Consider the following 18,158-nt stretch of genomic DNA (forward strand, 5'->3'; position numbering starts at 1 on the left):
CTTTTATTAGTGCAGGAAGGGGAAGCCTGAGATCTTTCCATTAAAACAAAAAAAAAGGGGGGGGGCTAATTTCAGCAAGTCCTGGAAAATACCAGCTACAGTATGGCGGAACAAATGGGCTTGCTTATAAAATCTTTACCAATCTTGTTCCCATTGACTTCACCAGCACCAAGAGCAGGCCCTAGATGCACTTCTAAAATTCTTACCCACAAAAGTGTTCCTAATGTGAGCAGTCTCATTGGCCTCAATGGGATCTTGGGCATGTGTCAGGTTTGCAGGAGCAGACCCTTGTCGTCATTTGTCACATATGTGGAAAGAATAGACTTTGGCCAATTAACATACATCGTCCAAATTTCTCCTCTTTAGGGATTACTCTGTTTTATGGCTTATTTCTTTGGCATTTGTAATCAAATAAATTATGATTTCTGTTTTATTGAGTGATTCATTAATTTTATATGGGATTTTGGGCTTCCAGAGGGTATGGTCCCAGATATACATGGTATTTTAAATTTTGCTTTTATATATGATAAATATATTTATTAGACAATGCACCCTATCACTGAATATAGCATCAAACTAGTGACCTATGTGTTAGTTATGGTTGAGTTAGTATGAAAATAGGATTTTATCAGGAGAGTGCTATCTATTCAGTATTGCTAACCTCAGGATTCCAAAAGTCATGACACCTGGCTGAAAAATCATGAAATTCATTTTAAAAATACTACTTTTTGGGTGTTTTTATTTACCTTCTGCTTTTGAGCCTTAAGATACATTGGGATAATGTTTTTGAGCTTTTCTCAACACTGAGCGGACTAGACACTTCATTAAGTGAAATATGAGAGTCCTCTATATTCAATTGACTCCAGAAGCTAGGGCTTCAAAAAGCCCCAGATATCACTAGAGAGCTATCATGAGAGTTGGCTATATGTGTGTATATATTCATCTATATTAACATTTATAAACACTTCTTTCATTTTCCCTGCTAGCCAGGTGAGTTTTATAGTTATAGTTATAAATATATTAAAACCTATAACTTGATTAAGATATTGGGTGTTATTCTCCAGTGTCTTGCATATTACATAGTACTTTACACCCTGCAGAGAGAGTACAAACCAGAATGGTCATGTTTTGCAGTCACTTTGCACAGAGCAGGCAAAAAGCAGCACAAGATGCAGGACACTGGAGAATCAGGCCTTTTCATTTTCATTTTTTCTTGTTTTTCTTTAGCACCATGTAGCATCACAAAACAGCAACTGGAGGCCAAAAATTTGCTTCTGTCCAATGGTCGAAGACTTGCACGGTTGATTCAAAGTGACCACACTCTGGGATTTATGTGCAGTGAAGGATATACCCTCACAATCCCTTCAGTCAGGAAGTGTGTTAATGGGCACATGGATTTGCCTTCATGTATCTCTGGTAAATCTGCACCGTATTTTGATAATTTCTGTTTCTTAGTTGTATTTGGTTTCTTGTGTACAATCAATTATGTGCATGTGTTGCACTATGAGCGTTCTGGACGGTAACCCTTGTCCCTTCCATTAGAGACAATCACTCATAAGGCACTACATCACCTTCTACAGGCATCATTTCATGCACATGTTGTGCAGGAAAGAGCAGTCACTTGCAATTTGGAAAACAGTTCCATATGATAGAATTTCTTTAATAGTGTATTTTATTTATATAAAACTGGCAGGATATTTCATACAACAATTGCTTTAAAAGAAAGATACAGTTGCAAAGTGAGGCACACAGAGGACTGGAAATGCCAACGTTATATTAAGCAACATATCTTTATGGTGTGTCTGCATTATGATACAGTCTTTAATTACAGGATCATATACTCTATTTTGCACAGGGCTCTTGCCTCATTCAAGGTGAATTCATTGATGTTCAGAGGGCCAGCAGAAGGGAAGGCATAAATGGTGCATAAGCCCCATGCTGCTTCTCTATGCAGGGATGAATTTCTCCCTCAGTGAGCAGATTAGATGGTGAATGAGAAAAGTTTATGTATTGCATGAGTCGGAGTGCTCCAGATCACTGTAGAATGTGCAGTGTATCAAAGAGGGCCCACACATTGAACGCTGCGGGTAAAAATGAATCAGCTGCCTCAGTCATTGCTCAGCTTTCTCTCTGAATGAGGCAGGGCTGCCCTAGAAAAATACAGAATGATTATGCAGTTAAAGGCCAATCGTAATGTATACATACAGGGGGAAAGTTGAGGTGGTACAGACTTTTGGGGTGCTGCACTTTGTAGCCTTAACTGTCTGTCTTTTAACTTCGTTTTGGTGCACAGAAAATATATAGTGGTTGTGCTAAACTGCAGAGCCATGTGATAAGCATGCTCTTTGGACAGCACCCCCTGCCATCTGTATGGACAAGATACACAACAACTAAATACATTACATATAAAGATTAGTGTCCGATTTAAGTGAATAAAATCCAAGAAATTCAACGCCAGGTCCAGCTGCTGTAAACTGACACATTCCATTGTCTTTGAATGAAGTAGCACTAATTGAAGATAAAACTATTAGTATTTTGGTCATTGTGCCTAGCTCAGCCACATGTATGTGTACATTACCAAACCTGCATTTTCTACAAGTGGTTTCCCTAACATTGGACAAGGAGCCTTTTATCACATGCAGTAGCAAAGCCAAAAAATTGCATAGTAACCATTTTTGCATAAGATTATTATAATTGTCATTTTTTTCCCCTTTAGAAACAGGAAAAAATTGTAGCCGTCCCCCTATTGTTGAGAATGGAGACATAACTACTTTCTTGGAAAAAGAATACACATCTGGCTCTTTCGTAGAATTCAAATGCCAAAAATTTTATGCAATGGAAGGACAGAACATCTCTTTTTGTAACAATGGAAACTGGACAAAAGCACCACTTTGTTTAGGTAAAAAAAACAACAACCCTGCTTTCTTGGGCTTTGAGGTTTATGTAGAAATTCATGGAAGAAAACTCATCACTTGTGTAAACAGATTATTTCAGTGTGCTTACCTGAGGGTTATCAAGACAACTGCTCCTTTTTCTTGTTTTAGAGCCATGTGCTATCTCAGTGGAAGAAATGGAAAACCAGAAGGTAGAGTTGAATGGGAGAGCAAACGAGAGCATGTTGCAACGTGTGTACCTAGAACATGGTGATTTTCTCGAACTTCAATGCAAACACGGATACGCACTAGCAACTAATTTATCTCAATCTACTTTTATGGTGCAGTGCAATGGAAATCCAATTGTCTATCCGGAATGTAAAGGTAGGTAGAAACAGGCTCTAGAAGGCATGTCAAATATCTTGCTTTCAGTAGAGCGCACTCTGCAATGATAGGAATAAGTGAATGTAAAGGAACTGCTTCTTTGGTCTCATCACTACAATGCAGATGGTAAAGCCTTCCAGATGGGACTTCTGTTAAGCTAGGGGTTCTCAAGCTTTTATTTCTGGGAGATCCTTTGAAAATATTTCAGGCTGTGATGACCCCCACATGCAGTCACCCTTACTTCTGCACTACTGCTGGGGCAGGGCTGCCTTCAGAGCACCCGGCCAGCAGCCGCTTTTCTCCAGCCACCCCTCTGGCTGTCAGCCATAGCATGTGTGGGGGCTGACAGCTCGTGACCCCTGCATAATCACCTTGTGGTCCCTTGAGGGGTCCTGACCCCCAGTTTGAGAAACCTTGTGTTAAGCTAATTGCATTTCAGGGGCAAATAGACTCTAAGGCAGATTCTCCCGGTTCCACTCTGACCCCATGAGTTAATTTAATAACCAAGTGGCATTTATTTGTGAAATCAGTTACTGTTTGTAAGTAGGCGTATTTAAGGCTATTTAAGATGTTATTGATTCCATTTACAGAATATTTAATAGCAATACTCAAAGGCCTTCTCAGAAACACAGCGTTTGGAGCAGCTTAGCCTTCTATAGACAGCACAACTTGGGTCTATAATGGGAAAACTGAGTTTCTGCCTAGAGTTTCATTTGTCACTATTGGGTTTAATAGTGCTGGGAGCACTAGAGATGGTATAGTCAGCTGCTGGACGTAACAATTTTTCACTGAAGAATAACACAAAATCCTTGAAATGTCTATGGTACCAGCCCTGACACAGAGTATCTACTAGAGCTGATTGAAAAATGGAGATGCAATTTTGTGGAAAGTGTTGACATTTGATGGTTTTTCCATTGTGCAGGGTATGAAATAGAGCACTTTTTCATTTTTATTTTTTTTCACAAAATATATACACATTAATTTCAAAATTTTGAATGTTATATCTTCCTATCCATCCCCCTCTTTTTTTTTTCTTTGCATCTTACTGCAAATAAATGAATAATGTCCAGAATTTCCTCTCTGTACATTTTCAAAACTTCTCCAACTTTGGAATAGTTAGAGTAGAAAAAAAGATGGAAAAAGTGGAGCAAAAAGCCCTCGATATCATTCATTCAAATGTATTTAGTAGTAAAAAGGGGGAAATGGAAGAGAGAGGAGAAAAAACAAAATTTTAAATATCCACTTTTTATGAAAAACTGGAAAAATTCCAAGCAAATAAACATAAAAAAACACACACCCAACAACCAACACTTTTTTGTGAAAGTGTCTGTCTGGTTTAGAAAAAGACCATTTCTCATTTAAAAGCAACAGTTTTGAATGAAAATTTTTTATCACCTCTGGTATGTAGATAGCTCAATTAAAAATCAGCTAATCCATATTCTATTTGGTGACTTCTTAAATAGCATTACAGTAAAAGTAGGGAACACAGTAGGTTTCATCCCATGCAAGTTTCATATGTTTTATTCAGCAATGAATCACCATAACTGATGATGGATTGTATAGCCTACTGGCCTATTTTCATTTGTAAAATGTTTGTCTCATTCTCGTTAGAAATTGTATGTGATCCTCCAGGAGTGGTTAACGGTAGATTCAGACCTCAAAGGAATATGTATCGGGGTGGTGATGTCATTATAATTACTTGTGATCATGGATTTCACATTCATAATGGATATAATACAGCTGAATGCACAAAGAATGGCTGGTTACCTCCTCCAAGTTGTAGCAGTAAGTTGCATTTTATGTCCTATCTTGCTTAACAAATGTTAAAACCCAACTCAGTACACTAAATATGTGAGAATGAAAACATATTTACTAACCTAGTATTTTTTAAAAATGTCAATTGTGGGTACTTAGGATAGTCCAAAGGCCTGACCTTGACAGTACATAGAACTGACAGGAACATTTGAATTGTTTTGTCTTTTACAAAACCGGTTGGGTCTGTATTTAAGACTATTTATTTTGTAAAATAACTTATTTTTCTTGTCCTTAAATAAGGGATGTTACATAAGCTATAGATGAAACTGGGGAGTGTATAAGCAAATGTAGATGACTCCAATCACCATATATAATAGGCTGCTGACTTGGTAAAATGCACTGGGATCAGTCTCTCTTGTAGCGAACAGCTGAAGCTATGTATTTTACTCAGTCAGATGGTAGGCAAAATACAGCAACTTTGAAAACTGGAGGATGACCTTTGATCTCCACAGCCTCACTCCACACCCTTTCACCACTACCACCACAAAAACAACAACCAGCTGCTTTTTCCTTCAAGTGATGGTCCTTATTGTATTCCGCTAAGGGTTTACTCTTGCATCCAGCGTCAATGAATTTGCAAGTAGTGGTAACTGTTGGTCCACGCATGCACGCTTGGCTTGTCTCATGGTTTTGTCTATCGAGATAAAGGGTGGGGTGGACCGACTGCACCTCCAGTTCCTTCTCACCACTGCACAGTCCAAGTCAGAGCTGCTAGTATTCTCTCATCCCTGACACACTTTAAAAAATCCCTGTTTCAAAATTGTATATCGTTAGTTTTATTCTAGTTTTTGCTGTTTTTTGTGTAGTTTAGTGTTTAGTAGTCATTTTAAGCAGGTAAGAGATTTGGGGAAATCCATTTACTGGTGCTTCTCCCCCAACCCAGCAACCTTGCCTGTGTACTGGATTATGCCGAAGGAACCTGGGTTCAAGATCTGTGCCTTCTGCCCGCATTCCTTCTTGGTCAGCGATGAGCACCAATGCTGTCTCTGCTGCTTGAGAGAAGCCCACATTTCATCCAGGTGCAGTGACTGCTTGTCCTTCCCAACCCATACTTGAGAAGACCGGGCTCTCCACCTCAAGAAGCACCTCATGGATTGGCCTGAGAAACCCAGGAGCGTTCCTCTGACCACAGAGGTCAAGTCCAGTTCCAGCAGTACCAGTACTATGGACCCTGTGCAAGGAAGCATGCACATAAGCATGGCGGTAAGTCGTCTTCCTGGCCTACGAAGGAGAATGTGCCTTCCATGAGTTCCAGCCATGGAGAAGCAGTGCATTCCAAAGCTCACAAACAGGACAAGAAATCACGTAGTCTGGCGAATCTGCCAGTACTAAGCACTGAGCTGCACATGCCTTCCATATTGGTCCCTTCTTAGTCAAGGGAACCACTAGTTTTGTGACAGTCCTCCAGCTCTAGTTCCAGCTGTGGAGCCCATGCCACTAACATCGGGGAGGTTACAGACAGCCCTGGAGTTACATGAACTCTTCATCCTTGGGGAGGCCTTCTTCCATCTGTGCCTAGGGAGTCCAACCCAGGACTTGCCTTGGTCAAGTTATATTTCCACCCTTTCCCCTATGGTTTATATGGTTCCATCAGCTGCGCCGCCATTGATACTGGGATCCGAGTTCTCATCATCAGAAGATTCAGATGGAGTGCAAGGGCAGCCCAACCCCTATCACTGCTACAAGTATCCTAAGGGACCACCAGCTTCATGGCAATACCCTTCTCTCCCTCAGCAGAGAAGCCACTGGTATCCCACTCCATGAGGCCCTCCACAGCATCTGTTGGCCATACTGGGGTTCCTCGCCTCAATATCTACCTTCGGAGTCTTCCCATTCAGCACGAGAGGTTCACCTCTATCCCCACTTTAGGCATCATCAGGTAGGTGTTTGTAACTAGTTTTGGAGGATGAGCCGCTTAGTCCAGTTCCGCCGGAAATGTTGAAACAAGAATCATCAGAGGAGTGAAGTTCAAGGACTTGAAATTAGATGAAGGTTTCTAATCATCAGAGGAGTGAAGTTCTGCAAGAGTCTTCCAAGGGGAGCAGTGGCAGCAAAAAACCTATCTGGCTTCAAAACTGAGCTTGATAAATTTATGGAATGGATAGTATGATGGATTAGCCTAATTTGGCAATTAACTGATCTTTGACTACTGGTGGTAGATGTGCCAATGACCTGGGATGAGATATTTGATGGGGTGTGTTGTGAGTTACTACCGACAGTTCTTTCTTGAGTGTTTGCCTGGTGAGTCTTCCCACACGCTCAGGGTTTAGCTGATCACCATATTTGGTAATTTTTGTTAATTGGTAATATTTGGTAATATTTGTTAATTGCTTCTGTGGAACACATACAATCTCCTTACAATAGAACCCATCCATTTTCTTTTAGTGAATCAAATTCTGACTGTAATCCAACGAATTTTACTATATAATTCTGTTTGAGTGGTCAACACTGTCTCATAATGACCTGTAGACTAACTTCTTTAAACAGAGAAATTTGAAGAATCACTAATGGATCTAGATTCTTCATAATATTATATTGCCACTATTTTCCATTTGTGCTAACCCATTCAAATTTATAATCTGTGAGCATATTTTATCCAAGTGTAACTCTGTGGGAGAAATTTGGATTTCCTCTTTCCCTATTCTGATTGTAATCAAACTAAATTTGAAAATATTTAAATGTATCTCTGTTGTTAAACCCAATATAATCACATAAATCCAATGCAATGTGTTAAACATATTTGGGAAACTAAACATAATTCACTGATACCAAACAAATGCACACCTACTGGAATGATTGAAATCTATCATATCTAGAGTAACATTGAGTAAAAAGTCTTTTTTGGCTCCCATTAAAACATACCTACCTGATTCATCAGAGATCAGAAGAGATCTAGGGTTTTGAACTTCTGCATGCTGAAGGTGCATTTATACTGCAATGATATGGAGCTCGCTCCCAGGATTGGTGCAGCCCCAGTAATGCTTTAAACCCTGGTGCAGACTGGACTCTCATATTTTTAGCACTAAGTCATGAAAACCTGCTGTGCACAGGTGCAGTTATACTCGTGCTGGAAAACGAGTTTAAAATTTTAGTGTATACAAAGCACTAGAGACTCCCTTTCAATTCTTAACTTCTGCAACAACGTCATGACACCATAAATGCTACTCTGCTTGTAATGAATTAACCATATTTTATAGATCATAGGCAGTCAATGCATCCCATCAGTATGGGTTGGGCTCCAGCTCTTTTTGGGGATTAAGGCAATGGAAAAATGACATTTTGTGGGAGTATGTAATTCTGTAGTATTCCCCAGCCTTAAAAATCATCACAATTTACTTTCACGTGACTTTATTGTTAGTTTCTCTTTCAGTTTTAGACTATGTGCATATGGCATAATAAAACTTTTTTTTCCCCAAACAGAAGAAAAAGCATGTTTTCAACCACTTCCCATAAAAAATGGTCAGATCATCAATCTAGAAAATCAGGATTTAAGAACGGAGAAATTGGGAGCAGTTGCTTATCGGAATGGTACTGTGTTAATGTACCATTGTAATACTGGCTTCAAATTACGTGGAACACCTGAGATAACTTGTGAGATGGGAAAATGGACCTCAGCTCCTACATGTGTTGGTAATTACACTGTGTAGAATTCTCAAAAGTGGCTCATTTAGCGGAGAAGGCAATAACTTTAAACTACAGGCTAAATTATAGGGAAAAATGACTCTCTAGATTTGTTCAGATTGTTGTGATATCTTAGTTTTCTGGCATAGGGTCTTCAGAAAGCTTCTGACTGGGTGAAGGTTTCAGAGGCTTTTTAAAAAAAAAAAAAAAAAAAACTCAGCTAGAACTCGGGAGATCTAGAATCAGTTCCTGGCTCTGCCACAGATTCCCTCTGTGGTCTTGGGCAAGTCTTTTAAACTCCGTACCTCAGTTTCCTATCTGGAAAATGAGGATAGTAGTATTCTTGACAGTGGGGTTATGAAGATAAATCCATTAATGGGTGGAGGTATTTACATATTATGGTGGTGGGGGGCCATATCAATACCTACATGGGTAGATGTATTTTCATCAAAGTTCTGTTCAAGGAAGTGAACACATCACTCATGGCATGAGATGTCCAGAAGAAGAGAAGCAACTGCAAATGCTGATCTCAGTCAGAGACAGAAAATAAATTTCATCAGCAACTGAATTCTTAGTGAATTTAGGGCTGTTTATTTAATTTTCTGACAATTTTTTAACAATGTACATATTATAAATGTGATTACTCCCCTACAGCTTATTGTATGTTTGTAGGTTGCAATCGCTATTTAATAGCTGTCTTTATGTGGTTATATACTGTTACAAAGGGCTTAATTAGATAACGTGTCTTGTGGGAGGGTTGCACTGATTTTAATTTCGTATGTGTATCTTTTCAGAAACTTCATGTCAAGATGTTCCAAACGTTTTCAATGCTCAAATTGAAGGCAACGAGAAGGATAGTTATGAGCCTGGTGAAACAGTACGTTATCAATGCTATCCAGGTTTTATCATCAGTGGATCAGCTACTGTTGCATGTAAAGCAGGGAAGTGGACCAAACAACCTGTATGTGAAGGTAAAATGAGAGGTTTCATCTAATTTTAGAGAATGTAGTTAATCCTTTCTTACAATATTATTGTTTATTATGGGCACTCAAATACTACACTGATGGACCGGACAGATAGAACAAACAGATTAGATAGATGACTTTAAATTAAAATAGACACTGGCAAAGTTTTGCCCCTTGCTGCTCAGGGGAAACAAGAAGGAGCATAATTTAACAAATAAACACTTTCATTTCTGGGCTGACATCACTAAGAATGCTGATACAGAAACAAGAAATAGCCAACTCATGCACTGAATTTCAAATACAGAGGGAATTGGAAGGAATCAGTGTTTGCCAGCAGGAAAGAGACAGTTTGGTAGGACAATGAATCTTGTTTGCAAGCTGCTATGAATAGTCATTTAAAATATGTTTTGAAAAGAAAAAATGGTGTTTACCCTCTGCCCTTTTAGCATATTACAATTCACAGGATGTATTTGTCATTACATACAGTTCAGTACCCCAGTCATTTTAGTCATTATAGTCAATGGGTGTTTTGCCTGGGTAAGGGCCTCAGAAATAGGGTTTTGACATCTGCATTTTCATCCTGTTAGAAGTTATTCTCACACTCTTTGTTCTCTGCATATTCCCACTTATGGGGTATCATGTTGCCTCATGGTTCCTAACAATAGAACCTGTTCAAAGCAGCATCTTTTAGAGCACTTTCACACATCTTCTCCTACCCCTCTCCTCACTATCTCCACATATTCTGAGGGCAAAGCTATATAAGGGTGTGCAGCACTGTTTACCACCTCAGTTCCTTCCAACCTCTGTGCCAGATGGAAATGAACCACTCCAATCCATTCGGATCCAGGGTTTTCTCCATTCTTAGTGCCTTGAAAAGCGTTGTGTTTAGTTCTTCAAGTAATTGCACATGTGCACTCCACTCATGGTGTGCACACACCCTGGTGCGGCACACTACTGGTTCCGATATAAAGGGTGTAGCCCACCCTGAGCCCCCTCAATTTCTTCTTATCTCCCATGATGGTTGCTGCAACTGCTCTTCTTGCTTTTGCAAGTAGTCTCAGTGGACTTATGTTCTCTTGTATTTTATTTTGAATAGTTAAGTGTTGTTAAGGTTATTAGTGTTTAGGTAATGATTTATTGAAACCATCTAAGGGGGTTTTGATCAATTCCCAGTGCCAAGGGATGCCTCGGTTACCAGGCTTCAAGCCCTGCATTTCCTGTGATAAGACTATGCCCACAAGCGACCCACACTCAAGTTGCTTGAAGTACATAAAGGAAGCAAAGCACTGCCAAATTTGCAGGGTCTTTAAGCCTTGCATGAAGAAAGATCATTAAGCCAGGCTAAAGTTTCTACTCATGGATGCAGCCTTGAGACCTCCATTTAACCAAGGTCAGTAAGTGTTCGAAGCCATATTCATCTGGACACTCTGCTCTTGGGACTTTTGCAGGGTCTAATTTTGCTGAATTGGTGGTTGGATCTTCTCAATGTTTGTGCAGGTGTTTCCTTCATCTGCCCTTAACTGTTGATGACTCTGGTGGCAGAGTGTCAGGTCTAGAATGAGGAGCTCACCTGTGGCCCCTCCAAACTTTGGTCCTTGAGACAGCTTGCTCTTCATATTGACATCAGAGAGCTCAGAGTGATTTGTCTTCCTGTCAAGCTTTCGTATCTCAAATACCACATTAGACCTATTTGCAAACAAGTACAACAGAAAATGTCACCAGTTCTACTCCCTGCAAGGCCATACTTCAGGCTCCTTCACAGATGCCTTCCTGCTACCCTGGACAGAGAAGCTTTACTACACTTGTCCCTGAATCCCATTCCTTCAAAGAGTGCTGCTAAAAATCAAGCAGTACCATGCTTGGGTTATTTCAATAGTCCCAGCATGGCCCTGCCAAGACTGGTCCTCCAACCTACTGGACCACTCAAAGGCAATGGCAATCTCACTCCCATTGCACTCAGATTTGATCTCTCTGGATCATGGTTGGCTTTTCCACCCAAACCTGCAATTCCTTCATTTAACAGCCTGGAAGCTTCATGGTTAAATCCCTAACAGCAGTCTCACAACTGCATTCCTCCATCCAAAATATGCTTGACTATATGCTGCACCTGACACAACAAGGCTTAGCAATTTCCTTTATCAAGATTAATCTTTCAGGAGAATCAACTTTTCACGCTTGTGTGGATAACTGTTCTGTTTTTATCTAATGGCATGACAATTAGATTCTTTAAAAACTTGGAAAGATTGTACCCTCAGTTAAGGGAGCCTGTTCACTCTTGGGACTTGAACTTGGTTTTGTCTAAACTTATGGGACCACTTTTAGAGCCGTTACAACATGCTCCTTCCCACACCTTTTGTGGAAGGTAGCTTTCCTAATTGTCATCATTCTGCCAGAAGTGTCTCTGACCTGTGCGCCCTCGCATCCAAGCCAATGTACAGGGTCTTATTTAAAGATAAGGTATAATTATGACCTGATCCAAGTTCTCTCTCTAAGGTACTTTCAAATCAATCAATCAATCAATTTACTTATGGAATGCACATGTGTAACACATCCTGGAAAATAGTTACAAAAGGTTAGTAACCATTTTTTATAGTTTAGTCTTAATTTGTTGGTAGTGGCTGCGGCCAGTAGCAGGTTGGGGTTGGGACAAGCATATGCCACTTCTGCTGAAAGAGGAAAGAATGATTCCCTAAAGAGAAAGGTGTTCTCTTCTCCCTCTCTCTTCATCAGGGTGGCATATTATCAAGCAGTTATAGCATATCAATTCCACCTGTGGGAAAAGATGGCATTGTTTGTGAAAGATTTGGTGGATGACAAAAGGAGATTGGCAAATGCACTCCTAATGGAAGGTCAAAATGTGGCAAAGCACACATTCAGGGCTTTGTTTAATATTTTAGACTCTTCTGCCAGAGCACTTATTTCTGAAGTTATTCCGAGGACGTGTGCTTGGCTTTGCTCCTCTTCTCTAGCTCTGGATACCAGAATTAAGGTGGAAGATCTCTCCTTCGAAGGGGATGATCCTTTAAGTGAAATGATGGATGAGTTGCTGGGGAAGCTGATTAGAATGACAGCTTTAAAGAACTCTTTGGGCTTGATTTCTTCTATTAGGAGACCTTCTACTCCTTTTTTCCACAATCAGAGACAGTGTTATCCAGTCTTCTTCAGCTTATATCTTGTCAAATCAAAGATGCAAGAAACAACTCTGGCAATCTACATCTTTCCAGAGCAAATACAAGGTCAAACTGAGGCTTAAATCTAAACAGTCTGCTCCCTACCTGTTGTTTTTGTTGAATGCCAGGCCTCAGATTTGATGTGAGGACAGAATGTCAAGAACCAAACAACAAGGACCCTTCCCTTTCTCTGTTTGGAAACAGGCTAGCCCATTTTTATCAGAAAATGGAGGCTCATTAGATCAGACAAATGGGTCCTAGAAATTCTAGAGGAGGGATATGCCATTACGTTTAAGAAACTACCCCATTTATTACCCCGACCTTCTCTTTTCAGGGAATCTTCTCATTCTACTGTCAGAAATGCAGAAATTGCTTCTGATATGGGCTGTTAAGGAGATATCCAAACAGATGAGGGACCATGGGTTTTATTCAAGATACTTTCTGTTGCATAAAAAGGATGGGAGATTTTGTCCAGTTTTAGATTTAAGAATTCGGAACAATTCTTCTACATTGCGAAGTTTGGGCTCTGTATGTTAACTCTGGCCTCCATAATTCCTTGACTTTCAGCTATGGATTGGTTTGTGACTTGGATGTCCCTACCCATATCCCTTGCACCACTTTTGTGGCCATACTGGGACCCATGAGTGGCATATAGACACCCACTTTTGAGGACATCTAGCATCACCCAAAAGGGATAAAGGAGCACGATCTGCTTCAGCTTCATTAGCCAGACCTCCTGATCATCAAGAGGAGACCTTTGAGGCTCAGGAGGAAAGACTAGACAAGAAGTCTTCTCCAGTGACCAACATTTGCTCATCTTCTCCTGTTGAAGTCGTTATGCCTCCCCCACAACCTACAGCAGGTGACTTCAAGCAGTTCCAAGACCTCTTTAAGAGGGTAGCAGATTCGGTACAAATCCCACTTGAAGAAGTCAGAGTCACACAGCAAACTGCTTGACATATTGCAGATATAGTCATCAGCCAGAGTTGCACTCGTCATCAACGAGGCTTTGCTTGACCTGTCAAAAACTATATGGCAGACACCAACTACAATACCCCTCAATGTGCAAACAGGTGGACAAAAAACATTGTGCCCTCTAAAGACGTGGACTATTTATTCTCTCACCCATTCCTAAATTCACTGATCATCAGCGCTATTAACAAATGTGGTAGACAGCACCATACTAAAACACTATCATATAACAAGGATAGGAAGCGACTGGATTTATTTGGATGTAAATCATTCTTCAGTGACCCTACAATTTAGGATCACTAGTTACCAAGCCCCCATGGCAAAATACAACCATGCCAATTATTCTAAATTAGAACATATTTATTGAGCACCTCTCTTTAGATCAAAAAGAGCAATTTCAGGTGATTATTGCTGAGGGTCAGTTCCTGGGGAGGACAACATTACAGGCTTCTCTGGATGATGCTGATACAGCTGCTTGTTCCATCTCAACAGCAATGACCATGAGGAGAGCTTCTTGATATCACCTCTCTTGCTTTCCAAAAGGAGGTACAAGCCATAGTGGAGAAGGTCGCATTTGAGGATCAAAATTGTTGGCAGAAAAAAAGTACAAATCCCTCCACACATTGAAAGATTCCAGGGTCACATTACGTTCTCTGGGTATTTACACCCCTGACCCAAAAAGGAGATAAAGAAATTACCAGATGACACAGAGCTCTCCGCGGAGACAGAGCTCTCCGCGGAGACAGTATGAACCCCAAAGAAAGATGCAGAGATTACAGAAACAGAGACAGACTGCCCCCACAATCATTGGCATTATAACCTACACCCAAACAGCAATTTTGATGTGTTGATTGAGGTCCCGAATTACCACACCCAGTTTCTTTGCTGCAACGGCCTTTCCCAGTTTTGACGTAAAGGAGTGAGTATAACCACAGATGAGTGGATACCAGAGATCATCGCCAAAGGATAGTCAATCCATTTTACCTCTCTCCCCTCTACTCATACCTGTCCCTCTTCAGGCCCCTTTCTCACAAGCACCTCTTACATGAGGAAACAAACCACCTTCTAAAACTAGGTGCTAGAGAACCAGTTCTCACCCAACACAGAGGGAAAGGTTTCTATTCCAAATGCTTCCTAATACAGAAAAAGAAAAATGTTAGAGAGCCATTCTGGATCTAAGGCCGCTCAATAGATAAAAACTCGATATTTACCTTGGCAGTAATAATCCCATCTCTGGACCAGGGGGACTGGTTCTTGGCCCTCAACCTATAAGATGCTTACTTTCATATCAAATCCCCCCATCTCACAGGAGGTTTCTAAGATTCACTCTGGGTCAAGTTAATTTCCAATACAAGGTGTTCCCATTTGTTCTCTCATCTACACCCAGGGTGTTCTTAAAGATCCTTTTTGTGGTAGCTGTTCAACTTCACAAACAAGATATGATTTCCATATCTAGACATATCTTTCCATATCTAGACAATTGCCTCCTCAAAGCACGTTCCTTCACCAATACCTTGAGAGACATACAAAAGACTATAGATTTATTCCTACGGTTGGGACTACAACTAAATACCCAGAATCCAATTTGATCCCAGGGCAACAGCTGGAATTCATAGGAGCCTACCTAGATGCAATGGAGGCCAAAGCTTTCCTCCTATTGCACTGGTTCAACACTTTAGCCAGCTTAATCTCAACAGTTCTGGCCAGTCCTCAGCCCGAACCTGTCTTCAACTACTGGGGCAACAGGTGGTGGGCACGTTTGTCATAAATCATGCGAGACTCCATATGCGTTGCCTTCAAGGATGGCTCAGAATGGTATGTCACAAGCAGACAGTTTATACAAACTTCTATCAATATCCTTGTTGATCAAAAACTCTCTTGATTGATGGATAGATCCTAACGATGTCTGCATGGGAGTCCCTTTGATTCAATCACCCCCGTCATTCATACTGACAACAGATGCATCCCTAATGGAATAGGATGCCCAGCTGGACACCTACAACATTCAGGGAAAATGGTCCTCTCTTGAATCCACATTACATATAAACTTACTGGAGCTTAGAGTAATCACACTTCCTACTGCCGATCAAAAGCAACAATGCATGTGTGTTTTACATAAACTGCCCGGGAAGAGCAAGAGTAAGATCAACTTTCTTGTCTGCTGAGGCAGTGAAACTATGGAACTGGTGCATTTGTCACCACATCAGCATCTCAGCAACCTACCTCCCGGGTATACAGAACACTACAGCAGATATTCTCAGCAGAACGTTTTCCCAAGATCACGAATGGGAAGTAGAAACTACCATCTTTCACAGCATATTCATATATTGGGGAACTCCAAAAGGTTTATTCACCACAGCCAAGAACAAGAAATCCTCCTAATTCTGCTCCAGAGCAGGACTGGGTCACCATTCTCTGAGATGCTTTTCTCCTCAGATAGGACAGGCATCAATTATATGCTTTTCCAACGATTCCATTAATATCCGAGGTGATAAGAAAGAAATAAAAGGCCAGCGTTATTCTTATAGTGCCAACGTGGCCAAGACAGACATGGTTTCCATAAGTTTCTCACTTTGCGGTTTGTCAAAAAATCAGTCTCCACCCCGTTCCTCCTCATCTTTCTCAGGATGTGGGCCTGATCTATTATCCAATGTACAAGTTCTCTGATGCAAAGTATGATTCCTTGATGGTTCCAAAGCTTAGAAATGAATTGTTCTGAGGATGTAAGGGAGGTACTGATACATAGCAGGAAAATAACTACATGTCACACATACATTCAAAAATGGAAGAGATTCCAACTCTGGTGTGATGCAAGACAGGTTACCTCTACATCCAATACTGATTGTGCTAGATTACTTACTAGAATTAAAGCAATCAAGTCTATTTCTAAGTTCAGTAAAATTACCTCTTGCAGCCATCAATGCTTTCCATCCTCCTGTGTTCTTTCATCCTACAATGAAAAGATTTCTTGAAGGTATGAATGACCTCTACTCAAACCAGAGATCCTACACCACCATGAGACCTTAACCTTATCTTAAACTGTCTTACTAGGTCCCCTTTTGAGTCTATGGCCACTTGTTCACTTCAACACCTCTCTGTGAAAACAGCATTCCTAGTGGCCATCACAACTGCTCAGAGAATGGGAGAGATAGGGGCCCTAATAGTGTACCACCCTTTTACAATGGTGTTCAAAGACAAGTCAAATCACACCCCAAATTCCTACAAAAAATATCTTCAGCCTTTCACATAAATCAACTTATCCACCTCCCAACCTTCTCTCCCAAACTGAACTGGGATAAAAGGGAGGCAACATTATACACACACAGCGTGAGGAGAGCATTAGCCTTCTATTTGGAAAGAACCGAACCTTTCAGAAAATCTTCAAGACTATTCCTTTCCATCACAGGGGATCCTTTAGATCTGTCTCTATCTCTAAGCAAAGACTCCCTATGTGGATATCGGATTGCATTAACTACTGCTATTGTGTGCATGACTTTCAACCTCCTTCTGGAGCTCGAACTTACTCTACAAGATCTCTGTAGGTGATAAAGCTGTCCACTTCCATAGCCTTCCTGAATAATGTTCCAATCATGGAAATATGCAGAGCAGCACCTTGGGCATCTGCTCATACATTTGCTGAAGATTATGCAGTCACCCATTACTCAGCATCTGATGCTATATTTGGCTCGACTATACTATCCTCAATATTGGACTAAACTCCAAAGCTCCACCCCTCTCTCAGGGTACTGCTGTAGAGTCACCTACAATGGACAACCCATTTGGATGCTACCCTGAGAAGAAGGAGGTTACTTATCTTGTGCGGTAATTGTGGTTCTTCAAGATGTGTCCCCCTGTGGGTGCTCCACTACCCGCCCTTCTCCCCTCTGATTCAGAGTTCTTATCCAGGAGCTCGAAGGCACTGAGGATTGTTTGCCTTCATGGCGCTATATAGCATCAAGGCAGAGCGCGAGATGGGGAGAGTGAACGTATGGGCCGAACAGACATTGTTATCTAAAATCTCTGATCTGAGGCACAAGGGACGCAAATACACTGAGAGTGGAGCACACATAGGGGGACACATCTCAAAGAACCGCAGTAACTGCACAAGGTGAGTAACCTCTTATGCGACTCCATTTGTGCATCTCAAAAAGAGGCCAATGCAGCACTGAATGTGTCAGGACTACAGGCCAAAACTGGACAATCTTCCAGTATTAATCAATATACCTCCAGACATTCTTTTGTTCTGTATCTCTGGGTTGGCAGTGAAAGGAACTGAGGTGATAGAATGTGCAGTGCCTCCTTATACCCTTGCCCCTCCGAATGTTCAGAGGCGCAGAGAGAAGGTATAGGAGGGGAAT

At 40.9% G+C, this 18,158-nt stretch overlaps 1 protein-coding gene across 1 annotated transcript; it reads left to right on the plus strand.

The window, feature by feature from the left end:
- Nucleotides 1–1,227: 1,227 nt before the first annotated feature.
- Nucleotides 1,228–10,989, plus strand: LOC137149367 (complement factor H-like; the record flags this gene model as incomplete). The annotated part of the gene is made up of 7 exons (XM_067542865.1): nucleotides 1,228–1,416; nucleotides 2,717–2,899; nucleotides 3,045–3,257; nucleotides 4,869–5,042; nucleotides 8,493–8,702; nucleotides 9,488–9,664; nucleotides 10,832–10,989. Coding segments are annotated over 7 exons (1,196 nt in total), but the record flags the coding sequence as incomplete, so codon positions are not given.
- Nucleotides 10,990–18,158: the final 7,169 nt, after the last annotated feature.

This window comes from Emydura macquarii, unplaced genomic scaffold (assembly GCF_026122565.2).
Source record: "Emydura macquarii macquarii isolate MOO-44397 ecotype Brisbane River unplaced genomic scaffold, CSIRO-AGI_Emac_v2 contig_736, whole genome shotgun sequence".
In the NCBI taxonomy this organism is placed as follows: Eukaryota; Metazoa; Chordata; order Testudines; family Chelidae; genus Emydura; species Emydura macquarii.